At 39.1% G+C, this 13,280-nt stretch overlaps 1 protein-coding gene across 9 annotated transcripts in view; it reads right to left on the minus strand.

The window, feature by feature from the left end:
- Nucleotides 1–721: 721 nt before the first annotated feature.
- LOC126069927 (zinc finger protein 474-like) overlaps nucleotides 722–13,280 on the minus strand; it is a 106,342-nt gene continuing 93,783 nt past the window's right edge. For 8 of the 9 annotated variants that reach the window (XM_049873584.1, XM_049873583.1, XM_049873582.1 and 5 more), the window contains one exon: nucleotides 722–963. In XM_049873584.1, coding sequence (XP_049729541.1) covers nucleotides 945–963 — 19 coding nt within the window. In that variant the 3' untranslated portion in view covers nucleotides 722–944. Of the gene's footprint in view, nucleotides 964–1,991; nucleotides 2,151–13,280 lie in introns of those variants that run through there. The other variant, XM_049873587.1, reaches the window with a different exon arrangement.

Genomic DNA, 13,280 nt, shown 5'->3' on the forward strand with positions numbered 1-13,280 from the left:
TCTTGTGGCTTCCTAATTTATGACTCCAACCAGGCTCTCCCTTGTACTTCAGAATCATATATTCAACCTCAAAGCTTCCAAACATGGCATAGCTTGAAAGCCAATGAAAGACTAATAAGTAACACTGATTCCAAAGCTTTGCCTCAGACTGACTAAAAGAGAATTCTTGGAACTGGTGTCTCAAACCTGTATCATTTTTTAAAGTTGCCCAACTGTTTTTGGTGTGGCTGATCCAAAAACCAATACTTAAGGGAAGCTTCTCTCTGCTTATGACCCTAGGAGACACAGGGAGATATACAAACCAGCAAGGGCCCCACCTCTATCCCACTTAAAAATGCATCCAAGGTGCAGATTCTATATTTTCTCATTGAATCACAGCACTTCAATTACCAATGGAAACTTTTGCATATGTAAGATAATGTTCTAAAGAAGAAAATATTTGCTTTAGTTTCAGCTCCCATTAAATGGAGATAGTTTATACCAAATTCTCAAGGCAGTATCACTTAGTTCTATCTTTGTAGAAATAGAATTCCATCATAAACCCAATACAATTGTTCTTTGTTTAGACATTTTGAGACTGACTTGAACTCAGCAGGAGAATTTCCTTTATTAATAGAATATGAGTCAGTTGCTTATATTATTTCACAAGCTGTAATTCAGGTATAGTAGTAGCAGTCACCAAGAATCCTACAGGAAACATCAAGATTTTATTGTTAGTTGCTAGAAATTTCCAGGTTTTGATATGAAGAAAGAAATTGAACACCATGGGGATATTCTCAAACACAGACGATATAATCAGCGAAGCCTTGCTTTTTACACAAAAAAGATCTTTTACCCACAACCACATCTTGCCAAAGGGATGAAGTGGAAGAAAGATTGCAGTCTTTTGACTTTATATTTTAAGAATCAATCCTGTATTCCTTGGCAGAAAATCTCAGACTCGTCTAGGTATACCTGCAGCATCTGGGGAGAAAGAGAGATAAACATTTACCATTGCTGACAGATGAAGAAACTGGTCTACGCATCTTAGCTTCTTTGCCTTCAGTTTTGGTAATGCAAACACAAATGAGATTTTTCTTTCCCATGAAGTAACTAATTACTAGGCAAGTTATTTCAAGTCCTAACATTACTACAAAGAAAAATAAATTCCTTTCTGGCACAACCTTAAAAGAAGACTTCAATTGGATTAGTTTCCTTTAATCTAGATGAACATAATAATACCTTCTTTTTTTTTTTTTAAGCCATCCCTCAGTCAAATCCCTTTCTATCTTAATCTTTTTTCCTTCCCACTTAAAAATAGGGTTCATTTCTTGGATTTTATGACTAAGCCTTTCCAACAGAAGACAGAAGTACAGATTTTAATAAATTATCTGCATAATTTAGAATAATTCAAACATTTATGTTTGAATTACTAAGAAAATTGAGAAAATAAATATGTATAACTTTTCACACATACAAGGAGAGAAAGAAATAGAAACAGAGAGACAGAGAGAGAACACACAGACTATTCCCTAACATAAACCAAACCAAAACTGTTGTTGTTAAGTCGATTCTGACTCACAGTAACCTTATAGGATAGAGCAGAACTGCCCCATAGGGTTTCCAAGGCTGTAAATTTTTATGGAAGCAGACTGTAACATCTTTTCCCATGGATCGGCTGGTAGGTTCAAAGTGCTGACCTTTTGGTTAACAGCCAAACACTTAACCACCGGACCATCAGGGCTTCTGATTATCCCATACAGCTCCAGAATACTAGTTGATCCTGTCCTGCAATATTGCTGCTCAGATAAAACCTGTGAACTAGATGAGGCTGAGCATTACTTGGAAAACTTCATAAGTTTCTGCTTTTATGAAATTTTTACCTAGAATATTTGTAACTAATGCATAGTTTTATGTGTTTTTTCCCTTTTATTATTTCAACTGGACTTATTTTAATACTTAACAGATCAGATGCTTACTACTGTAGGCTGTAGTCACCTAAATGTACCTATAATGTTGCTGGGAAAGATGAGAAAATTCTTTCAGATATTAAGTCTACCTTAATGTTTTGAGAAGTGTGCCTCTTTTTTTCTTTGATTCCCTTCAGCGTCTAATTCCTACATAATGGCCAACAAGATTTAGCTCCTCAGAGATTGTCACTGTCTGCGTTCCTGCTAGATCCAAGTCGAAAAAAAAAAGAAGGAAAAATGATCTCAATTTTTCAAGTTTTGTAGTGTAGTTACTTGCTACTGTATACAACTTTTGAATTTTGAGAGAATAAAAAAGTCTCCACATTACATTCTCTCATATCATGCTTCATAGTACTTCATAAGCACTCGTTTTCTTCATAGTTCATATGACTTATTAAATCATTTTTATGTAATTATTTCTAATATTTTCTTTCCCTTTAGTTTATAATTTCCGCAATGGAAGGAACTGTGACTGTCTTATTCACCTCTTTGAAAAATATTTCTTAAATTAATGTATAAGTTGGTTTGAATAGATGAATGAGTCAGAGTGACATATTCATTTCAGGTCCCACTGGATCAATGTGCACAATAGAAGGAGAGGCATCTTCTGTATTTTTGCTAAACATAAATTGTCTTTGCCATTTTCAGGGGCTTAATCCTTAGTGATTAATCCTTAGTGAATGGATCAAAGATCTGATAATATTTTAAAAGTGATCTGGAGAGTTGAATGTGTTCTCACTCACTCTTAAGAAGTTTCCAGAAGTAAGAATTTAAGGAGAAAGATGATTGAGTGTAGTTGCTGTCACACACACACATATCAGGATAAGTTTTAGAATCTGAGAGAACAGTAGGCCATGCTGAGCAGTTTGGTGTTGGGCTAGACTGGTCAAAACTTTAAGCATGTTTGTCAGGGATTTTTCGCACTAGTAAATTTCCTGGCATCAGCTTAAATTTGGAACGACACATCAAGTACTGGCATTTTAACCTGCTTACATGTAAACAAGTTAGCCTCATGGCTAGTTTCATGGCTGTGTGCAGAAGACACAAGACTACTTGATCAGAGATGAAGAACAGTTTGTTACTCACAGAAATAGTAGTAGCAGCATTTCTATGCTGGTCCCTTACCCCCAATTCCCACAGAACAATGTGAAGAGAGCCAGGTGACACCTGTACATACAGTAGGTTATGTTTCAGGAGAAGAACCCTGAGCTTAGGGAAACTGAATCTTTTATAATGGGCAGGAAGCATGCCTGCCCTTTGCTCTAGAGGGAGGCACTGTCTCCATCTTCTATGGCTGTTCATTATACAGACATCCTTGGAAAGATGGCCCAGAAAAAAGGAGAACCAGTATGTCTTTTGCAAAATTCAGGGAGAACTGTCTCCCAATACCATGTCTCTGAAATGTTTCTTTGTAAGAACCTTTATTAAGTTAATTGATACACGAAGATGTGAACAAAGTTATATACAAACATATCCCCCAATGTTCTACTTGGCCCCCATACACGTTAATGTCAAGAGAATTGAATAAGACATGCAAAAAACTAGTAAGTCAAGTGTCCAGCTAAAAAAGAGAGGGCGGTGGGTGGATATCCCTTCTATCAACTGGTCTTGATGTGTGTGGTGGGAGTTTGATGTTGAAAATAGGGATGAGAAATGCCCTGAAAATGCAATTTCTTAATGTATTGTAATTTGGGCCAAGCTAAATCATTTCTCATTACTTTAATTTATTCCTACCTAGAGCTTATGAAAGCCAAAGTCACCATTCCAAAGACTACTTTAACTCTGCTTAACATGCAACTGCTTTGTTATGCTCAAAGGCCAGAGAAGACACAAGAACAAGAGTTCAGAAGTGTCAGGGCCAGGGTGAAAGAAAAAGAAGAAAAGCTATTTGTCACCTGTCATGTAAGGAAGGACCCAGCAGTGTTAGCACTGAAATCCAAGAACGTGGCTTATTTCTTTTCTTGCTGCTGCTTTGTATACTAAAACTGAACGGGAGTTTGAAGATTTGGAGTAGGAGGAAGCTTCCGTCATCCGGGCCACCATATCTGTTTTTCAAAAAACATTGCCTATTTTTGTTCTTTAGACTGAGGGCCCTTCCCATACAGCAAGCCCTCAGAGCATACAGATAGTTAGTGTAAAGGTTTTTCAAGGAATAATAAAAAGCTCCTCAGGATTTATAAACTGTTTCAACTGTCAGGAACTATTTACGCAGACTTGGCACTTGGAGTGAATTATTCTTATTAAGCAAAAATTGAGAAAATTGCCTAAGTCTCACCAGAAGGTACCTGCAGTCTATCAAACTGAGACACTCCATAAGCTATAAATGTAAGAGAAAAGAAATTGCATGTCTCGATGGATGTCTGCAAGGAGATGAATGACTCCAAAGAGAATGTATCCCTGCTTTGTTCTTCATGCTGCTTGTGATGGGTGATTTTCCCATTCCTGTTACCTAAGGGAGCTTAAGCAGGGGTTTTCAATGATTACATCCCAAGGACAGTCGCCCCTTTCATTTCTCCAGTGATATCCCTCTCCTCAGCATATCCACCACCATATAGCACATGCAAATCTATTCAAGGGCTTTTATAGACTGCTAGGCTTTGTGCTGAGCCCAGTGAATTCTTTTATGAATTTCCAGCATCAGTCACATGAGGTACTGATATTAACCTCATTGTACAGACGCAAAAACTGAGGGACAGAAAACCTAGCCGAAGTCCCATAGTTGTAGTGATAGATGTGGGATGTTAACTCAGGCGGCCTGACTCCAAGACAGATTCTTCTAACCACTCCATAATGCCACATTAAGTCTCTGCCCCCAGAAGTCATGTGATCTCTTGATTCACTGTTGTCTTCTGGGACTCACCAGGGAATTTCACTGAGCAAACTTTTCTCATGGTGGCCCGTCAATCCAGCTTTTCTGATTTGCACCGTTACAGGTTTTAGTTCTTTTTCCCCTTTGTCTCTCCTACCCTTTCCCTCTTCTTCCTGAATTCAGAAAGCCTTACCAGTTATAATTCTTCATAAACTTGCCAAAATCACCCTCTTTCGAAGCTTGGCAAAAAGCAAAGGCTCAAGAAATATTTGTTGAATGAGCTTAGACGATAGATAATTCCCATCCTAGTAAGCTCATTAGTGTCAAAACCATTCATTGCACACATGAATGTCACATCTTTGTTATTTCTTTTGAATACATAAATTCCCACATTTACGTCTTATAACATCAGCTCGATCAGTCTGAGATCACCGGTATAGCATGCTAAGCTCACGTGAGCTAATGGCTCCATTATAAAAACATTTTGGAAGACTCACCTTTTCCTCAAATTATTTATTTATTTGATCAACACTTTTAGAACTACTCCTGCCAAAATAATAGTTTTCCGAGACTCCCATCGACCTTTATTAGCTTTGCATGTAGTTTTTTTTAAATGTGATCAACCTCTAAGATGTAATGTCTTGGTATTTTCAGTATCTTTATAAAATCAAAAAGCCAAAGAAGATTGGGAAGAGTTCTAAATGTTATGTACATTGTGTGTGGAAAAGTTACCACTTCTGACAATCAATAATATTTATTATCAATATTTGGAATAATTTCTCATCACTACTTAGTTTTTTTTACTTAGCTACTCTTGGCCATCTGCCTTAGCTTCTGTTACTCTCTCTTTTTCTCTCTTCTATAGAATACGTCTGTTAGCTGACTTTTAATTCTGTGACCAATGCTACCACTGAACACTAAGATCTGACTGATAAGAATGAGGCAGATATGTTCATATCAGGATTCAGTCTACTTTTCAGCTGCTCTTTCCTTTCCAGTCCCAATTCTACATCGTGCAAGGTCACAAAGTGCTGAGATTTTTCTTCGAGAAACCTTACTCCTCTCCTCTGGCTACTCCTCAAATTCATCTCAATTCAAATGATCCTACTTGAAGTGGAGTCAGGGAAGGAATTTCACTCCCTTTTGCTCATTAGACTTGTAGCTCAGAGTCCTAAGAGGTTTTCCAAATAGTAGACACTTTGCAGACAAACGTTCTGGGGTCTAGACAGTGGAACTCTACTGAAGAGCTCCATAGACAGTGCAGCAGAATTTTTTAAAGCAATTTCTGGCTCTCCAAGTATATGATCTTTGCCTCCATCTATCCTCCTTTTTTTTTACCAGGCCAAATTCTTCCTGGCCTGTCATTGCCCTCCTCAGAAGTCTTTAAAGTCTGTTTTTTTTTTCCTACTCCAACACATTTAAGCTCTCTTGGCTTTCATGATCCTTCATAAGCTTATCTCATCCTTATTATCTGTCATAGAGTAGATTTTGTGGTAGAGGTTTGGGTGCAGGACGTATTGGGGTCTGCTCTGGGGATTGACTTGTGGGAGTGACAGAAGGACTGGGCAGAGAGGAATGTTAGGCTGTGATACAGTCACAACCAAGGGCTCTGACAATCGCACGGGGAGCTCTAGATCTGGGATGGCCTTGCAGAGATGTTCTTCTATTAAGGCCAGACAGAGGTCCTGGCCTTTCTACCTTCAAATCAATCACTAGATATGGGTTGCCCCTGGGAAAGGGAAAAGACCTTGGGCCTGGTGAGTCTTTTCTGTTGAGGGCAATTTCTAGAGTGGTCTCATCTGAGAGTCTTCAGGATAAACACTCCAGAAGTTGTGGGAATGAGTGCTTTAGTGCTGAGGCTGGGATCTGGGCACCATACCATGGAATCCACCATATTATCTATTTTTTTTCTTTCTCCTCTACAACATGCATTTTTCTTTCCATCTGGCTTTGTCTCATTAACATTTGCACCTTTATATCTAAAACCCTTGGTCTTTACTGCAGCTATTTCACTAACCTGGGTCAGTCTGCCTGTCTGTCTCTCTTTCACCTACTGAAATATTCTCCCCTCTTTGTAACCCTGGTGGCGTAGTAGTTAAGCACTATGGCTGCTTGCCAAAAGGTTGGCAGTTCAAATACACCAGGCACTTCTTGAAAACTCTATGGGGCAGTTCTACTTTGTCCTATAGGGTCTCTATGAGTCAGAATCGACTCGACGGCAATTTTTTTTTTTTTTTTTTAATGCACCAGTTATTTGCAGCCCTCCCTGAGCACTCTGTCATCTGAACTTCAGTCTATGACATAAATTAGTGTCTAAACCTTATAGCTGAGGCAGCAACGTGATTGGTTTGTGAGGAGTAGGAAAGGGAAGAGATAGGTTATTTGTCTTCTCCTTAGATTATGTACTCCTTGAGGGCAGAGACCTTGGTTTCAATTTCTGGATATTCTACAATGTATGCAGAGTGCCATGTATATTGAAAATGCTCAGTGCCTTCACAAAAAGTAGGCATTTAGCACTTATGATATGCCATACACTATTCTAGGTCCTGAAATTTCAATGGTAAATAAGATGAAGGCCCCACTGTCAAGGAGGTTACATTCTGATTATGAAGAACTGGAAGTCAGTCTAATACTTATTTTACCTTGACATTTTATTAGGCATTATCTAGAAATAACAATACTTCTAAACCCATTGCCATTGAGTTGATTCCAACTCATAGCGACCCTACAGGACAAAGTAGAACTGCTACATAACATTTCCAAGGAGCAACTGGTAGATTCGAACTGACAACCTTTTGGTTAGTAGCTGAGCTCTTACGCACTGCACCACCAGGGCTCCAATACTTACAAAGAAACACTAATAATCAAATCTCATGTCTCCCATTACAAGCTTTGTTATGGTAATAAATTAACCGTGAAATCTCAGTGATTAACATGACAAAAGTTGTTCTTTCTCTGATGCGGATTGGGTTGCTCTCTTCCATCTTGCATCTGCACTTCCTGGAACACTTGGCCTCCAAGTTCTCTTCATCAGCGAAAGAGGCACAGTGAGCATTAATTGCCTCAGCCCTTTTGCTCTAGTTCATTGGTTAGAATTAGGTGTGCAGCCTCAAACTAACTGCAAGGAGGCTGAGATATGTGAATGAACAAGTCGATAATTACTGAGCACTAATTGTCTCTGCAGTAATAGCTAATATTTTGTTGAGTGCTTCTAAATGCCTTACATTTTTTCCTCACAACGCTCCTATGAGTAAATACTATTACTAATTCCATTTTACAAAAAAAAAAAAAGGAGACACAAAAAGGATAAGTAATTTACTCAAGATCCCATTGGTATTAATTGGTGGAGATGGGATTTGAACTAAAGCTCTAAGCTCCAGACTCTAAGCTGTTTTTACCAAGTAAAAATGAAGCAAAATAAAATAATGACCCTAAGAGAAGTGTCTGTCTCCTTTCAGGATGGATCTTTGGAAACATCCTCTAGATTAATCTCTTCTTTTCCTTGACTGCTCTGGAAATACTACTGACTCCTAAAACAGAAGCTTTCCTTTTCCAAATCCTCCTTGTGAGTAACATCTTAACTCTCCCAGTGCTCTGCATGAAAAAACTTGGGAGTTTTAAAAATTTGTACTTTTTATAACAGTCATGAATAGTTCAAGGATTTCAGTGAGTTCCCTTTGAAATAATAAGCCATACCAAATGGTCTGCCATGAACTCTAATACTATGTGGAAAGCTATAGATGATTAAAATTTAATTATCCGTCCCTCCAACTGAAAAACAAAATTTTTCCAGTGGTAACGTATATAGATGTTCTTGAAACATTCGTGTTCTTTATGAATAAAAGTCTTCAGGGGCTTGGGGAAGCAAAGTCCTTCTCAAGGGCTCAGAATTTGTGTACAAGCTTTCATTGCTCCTATTTCACCCTGACTCCTTCTACCCATTTTTCCATGAGAACAAAGGGACTGTAAAACCAACAAATCAAACCACTGCCGACAAATTGATTCCAGCTCACAGTGACTCTACCGGACAGAGTAGAACTGCCCCACAGGGTTTCCAAGGCAGTAAATCTTTAAGGAAGCAGACTGCCACATCTTTCTCCTGCGGAGCAGCTGGTGGGTTCGAATTGCCAGTCTTTTGGTTAGCAGCTGAGTGCTTTAACCACTGCACCACCAGGGTCCATTAAGGAGACCACAGATAATTGAAAGTATGTTTGCCTTAATGAGGAGTTAAGAAGCCAAGTGACTTACAATGCCTGGACATGGAGGGAAGAGAAAAGCCTCTATTGCCACCTGCTGGGCTCCTTGGTTTCATCAGATGATTTGGTCTACCATCTCTGATTCCAGATCTCTGACCTCTGGCTTCTTCTATATGCTAAATACCCTTTGACATTTGTCAATTTTTTGGTTTCAGTTTGGATGGAACAAAAATGATGAAAAAGAAATACTTTAGCCTTCAGCATTAACTACTCTTTAAACTCATGCTAATTCATAAACAAGAATAATAACTAACCACTTCTCCACAGCACTCAGTTGCTTCCAAGTGTGTTTTTCATTAAACCTAAGTGAAAACACTTCCCAGGATGCAATTTTAAGGGAATATCATTAATAATATGCCTTGATTAGCCTTGGACAGGAGAATAAGGAATTGGCTGAATAGAGATTCTTTTCATTTTTTTTTTTTTACAAGATGGGTATTGCTGAAGGTTTCAGTTTCCTGAAAAGTACAGTGAGCTACGTGGAGTGCTTTTCCAATGGTATATTGATTTGCAATGATGCTTAGCATTTAATTTCATATGGCTTTATATTTTAACTCTCTGATTACAGAGGAGATATTGATATGGACATCTTCAGGGTATAAAGCAAAACTATCCAAATCCTATCTAGAGCCCTTGAGAAAAGAGACAATTCAATTTAGCAACATAGGTTTAGGAAATGAATAGAAGCTCCTAGTAGTTAGGAAATTTCTGAAGGTGAAGTTTTTTTTCTGTCCTCACACTGTCGGTTCCACATGCATTCACTGCCCCTCAATTACCTGAGAAACACACATGGCTGTGATAAGGGAGATAGCAAGGGTTCCACAAAAGCAGCAAATGTACAAAAAGATTGAGTTATCAGCAAAACAAATTAGGATGAGTGGGTGAATGGAATTCAGGATGAAGGCTTATATTTTAAACATAAATGGCAACTGTGTTCCTGAATAGAGAGAGTCCATATTGTAAAACTACTGATTCTTACTAAAATAATTTATCACTTTGATTGTATACAAATTAATATCCTAGTAGAATTATTTATATTCTTTGACTAGCTTGATTCTAGAATTCACGTAGAAGAAGAAATGAGTATGAAAAGCCAAGAAAAATTTTTAAAAAGAAGACCATGGATTAGGCCTTTGCCACACAATATCACAATACATTCTAAAGATACAGTCATGTAAACAATGCGATAATATTGTAGAGAGTAAAACAGATCTATAGAACAGAATGGAGTGCCCAATTCTAGACCCTCTTATACATAGGATAAACTAACCAAAAAATGCTGGAAAAACTGACTTCATTTGGGAAAAAAGTTCAATCACTACTTAAAAATAAAAACAAAAGCCAAACCCGTTGCCGTGGAGTCAGTTCTGACTCATGGCCACCCTGTATCTTAAGAGTTGAACTGCTCCATAGGGTTTTGTTGGCTGTAATCATTAGGGAAGCAGATCACCAGGCCTTTCATCTGTGGCATCCCTGGGTGGGTCTGAACCACCAGCCTTTCAGTGAGTAGCCAAGAGCAAACTGTTTGCACCACCCAGGGACCTAGATTCTTATTACGCACCATAAAACCCCCCACCCAGTGCCGTCGAGTCGATTCCGACTCATCGAGACCCTGTAGGACAGACTAGAACTGCCCCACAGAGTTTCCAAGGAGCGCCTGGCACCATATAATAATCAAATTCCAGATGGAACTAAGGATTGACTATAAGAACTAAAAATTGTTAGAAGAAATTTAAGATTGCTTGTATAATCTTGGGTGGTAAAAAGGGAAGGCTTTTTAAGCGAGACATCACATTCAAAAAGCATAAAGAAAAAGACTAATGTACTTTACTACATTCAAATGTTTAACTGACTGTATGATGTCTGGTAAGGTTACCTCTCTCCTGATACAATGTTGTGCACAGTGGGATTTCAGAGAAGTCCGCAAACCCCTCAGTACCCCCACAACACCTTACACCACGGTCTAGAAAGGAAGTGACTGAGCAGCAAGTACCCATGAACCTACGTGAGGCCTCGGAGCCCCACCTGCGCTGGGTTAGCCGTCGCCACTCCTGACCCACAGAACAATAAGCGGTCCCCTGAGAACTCTTTCTCCAGAACCCTTCCTCCCAACACCTCCCAATTTATCTTCAAAAAATGCCCAAGATACTAATCTCTAGGTGAAAACTTTAATTAGAATTGATGAACCCTCATGCCTTAAAAACAAAACAACCCACCAGTACCAATCTCTTGATAGAGCCCTTGTGGCGCCATGTTTAAAGAGCTCGGCTGCTAACCAAAAGGTAAACCAAACCAAACCCAGTGCCATCGAGTTCAAACCCACCAGCCGCTCCTTGGAAACCCTATGGGCCCATTCTTCTCTGATCTATAGGGTCGCTGTAAGTCAGAATCTACTTGACAGTAACAGGTTTGTGTTTTTTTTTTTTTTTTTTGCTAATCTCTGATGGAGCCCTGGTGGCACAGTCGTTAAGCGCTCGGCTGCTAATCAAAAGGCCTGAGATTCCAACCCATCAGTCACGCCACCGGAGAAAGGCGTGGCAGTCTACTGCCTAAAGATTAACAGCCTTGGAAACCCTATGTGGCAGCTCTGCTCTATCTCATAGGGTCGCTCTAAGTTGGAATCTACTGATGGCGAGTTAATCTCTCCAGGCACTACACGCCCGTTTACTTTAACCACCATCAGAAATTCAAGCATCCTAGACTCATCCACAGATAGATCTGCAAATTCTCTAATCTTACTTTCCCCCAAACGATACCACACCACTCACCTCCTTATAGGGACTGGCTACACAATTTGCGGAACTCGATGCAAAATGAAAATGTGGGGCCCCTTGTCCAAAAAGTATTAAGAATTTCAAGATGGCGATAGAAAAGCATTAAACCAAACGTAGGGCTTCTGAATGTGATTTCTAAGCACAGGTCACACACTCATGAAACCGGCTGTTTTCTATGCAAAAACCCTTTGTTTGCAGCTTCATGGTCTGGCATCAGCAACCCCTCCTCCCCCCCGCCCCGTGTCCTTTCAAAAAACCTAAACCCAGTGCCCTTGAGTCACTTCCGACTCGTAGCGACCCTATAGGACCGAGTAGAACTGCTCCACAGAGTTTCCAGTGTTTTCCATAAATGTTCAAAATAATTCTTCTTAATCTAACTAAAACCTAGCTGCCCCCTGAGCACACTCTTCCGACTCTCATACCCCAGACACGGTGGTGTGTGGGGGTGGGGTAAGAGTCCCCTTTCTTTCCCGTTACTTTTTCTTTCTTTAAAATGTTTTATTGTGCTTAAAGTGAGAGTTTGCACATCAAATTGGGTTCCTATTTAATATTTTCCACACAAACAATTCAGTGATATAGGTTATATTTTTCACAGTGTGTCATCATTCTCATTCATTTCATTCTGGATGTACCATTTCCAGAATTCTAGTTTCCCTGTCCCATTACCTTCTCATCTTTGCTTTAGAGTAAGGTTTGACCATTGAGTCTCCCCATTTTTTTTTTTTTTGAACTTTCTCACCCCTCCTTGGAAAATCCAGCTTCTTTCAAGCCCATGCCATCAGTCTATATGACCCCATGTCCTTCCTTGTTGCAATCGACTGCCTGCCTCCCATTGCTCAGCTAGTACACGACACCTACCAGGTGCTCAAGAAATATGTGGTAAGAAAGTTAATGAATGACTTATACAATAATTTTGAGAAAAAGAAAATGGGTAGAATACAAATTCTACTTGCCCAGCTTCATGATAAGAGCTGATAATCTTTAAGAAAAGCACTTTTTTTTTTCCTGAATTGCTATGTGCTTTCTTCTCACAATACCTAGGTATTTGCCTTCTATATTCTATTTAATTTTTTTCAGAAAACTTGCCAAAATATGGCCTGTTAGGAAGCCAATTTGTTAATGGTATCCCAAATATTTATGATTATTCCTTAAAAAAGTTGGGAGGGGGAGATGAAGGAGTCACGTGGTATGATTTCAGGAGTAAATGCATACCCATTTTGTAATTTGCTACTGCAATAACCCAGACATGAGAAACTGACTGCACTAGGAGGATTTCTGTTTCATCGCTTCCAAATACTGCCCTCTTCTGGCTAGCCAGTGCTTATCTCTAGAGCTGTGTGAAATGAACCTGCTTAGGAAAGAAATGGAATAAAGGGGGATAGAGGCAACAATATTTTGAGAGAATGAAAATTAGGGACGTATGTGGGAACAAAGTGGGAAAGGTAGATTTATAACCTTCCTAACCTTTATGTCCACTCTTCCACATTCTTCT

This window comes from Elephas maximus, chromosome 2, assembly GCF_024166365.1.
Source record: "Elephas maximus indicus isolate mEleMax1 chromosome 2, mEleMax1 primary haplotype, whole genome shotgun sequence".
NCBI lineage: Eukaryota > Metazoa > Chordata > Mammalia > Proboscidea > Elephantidae > Elephas > Elephas maximus.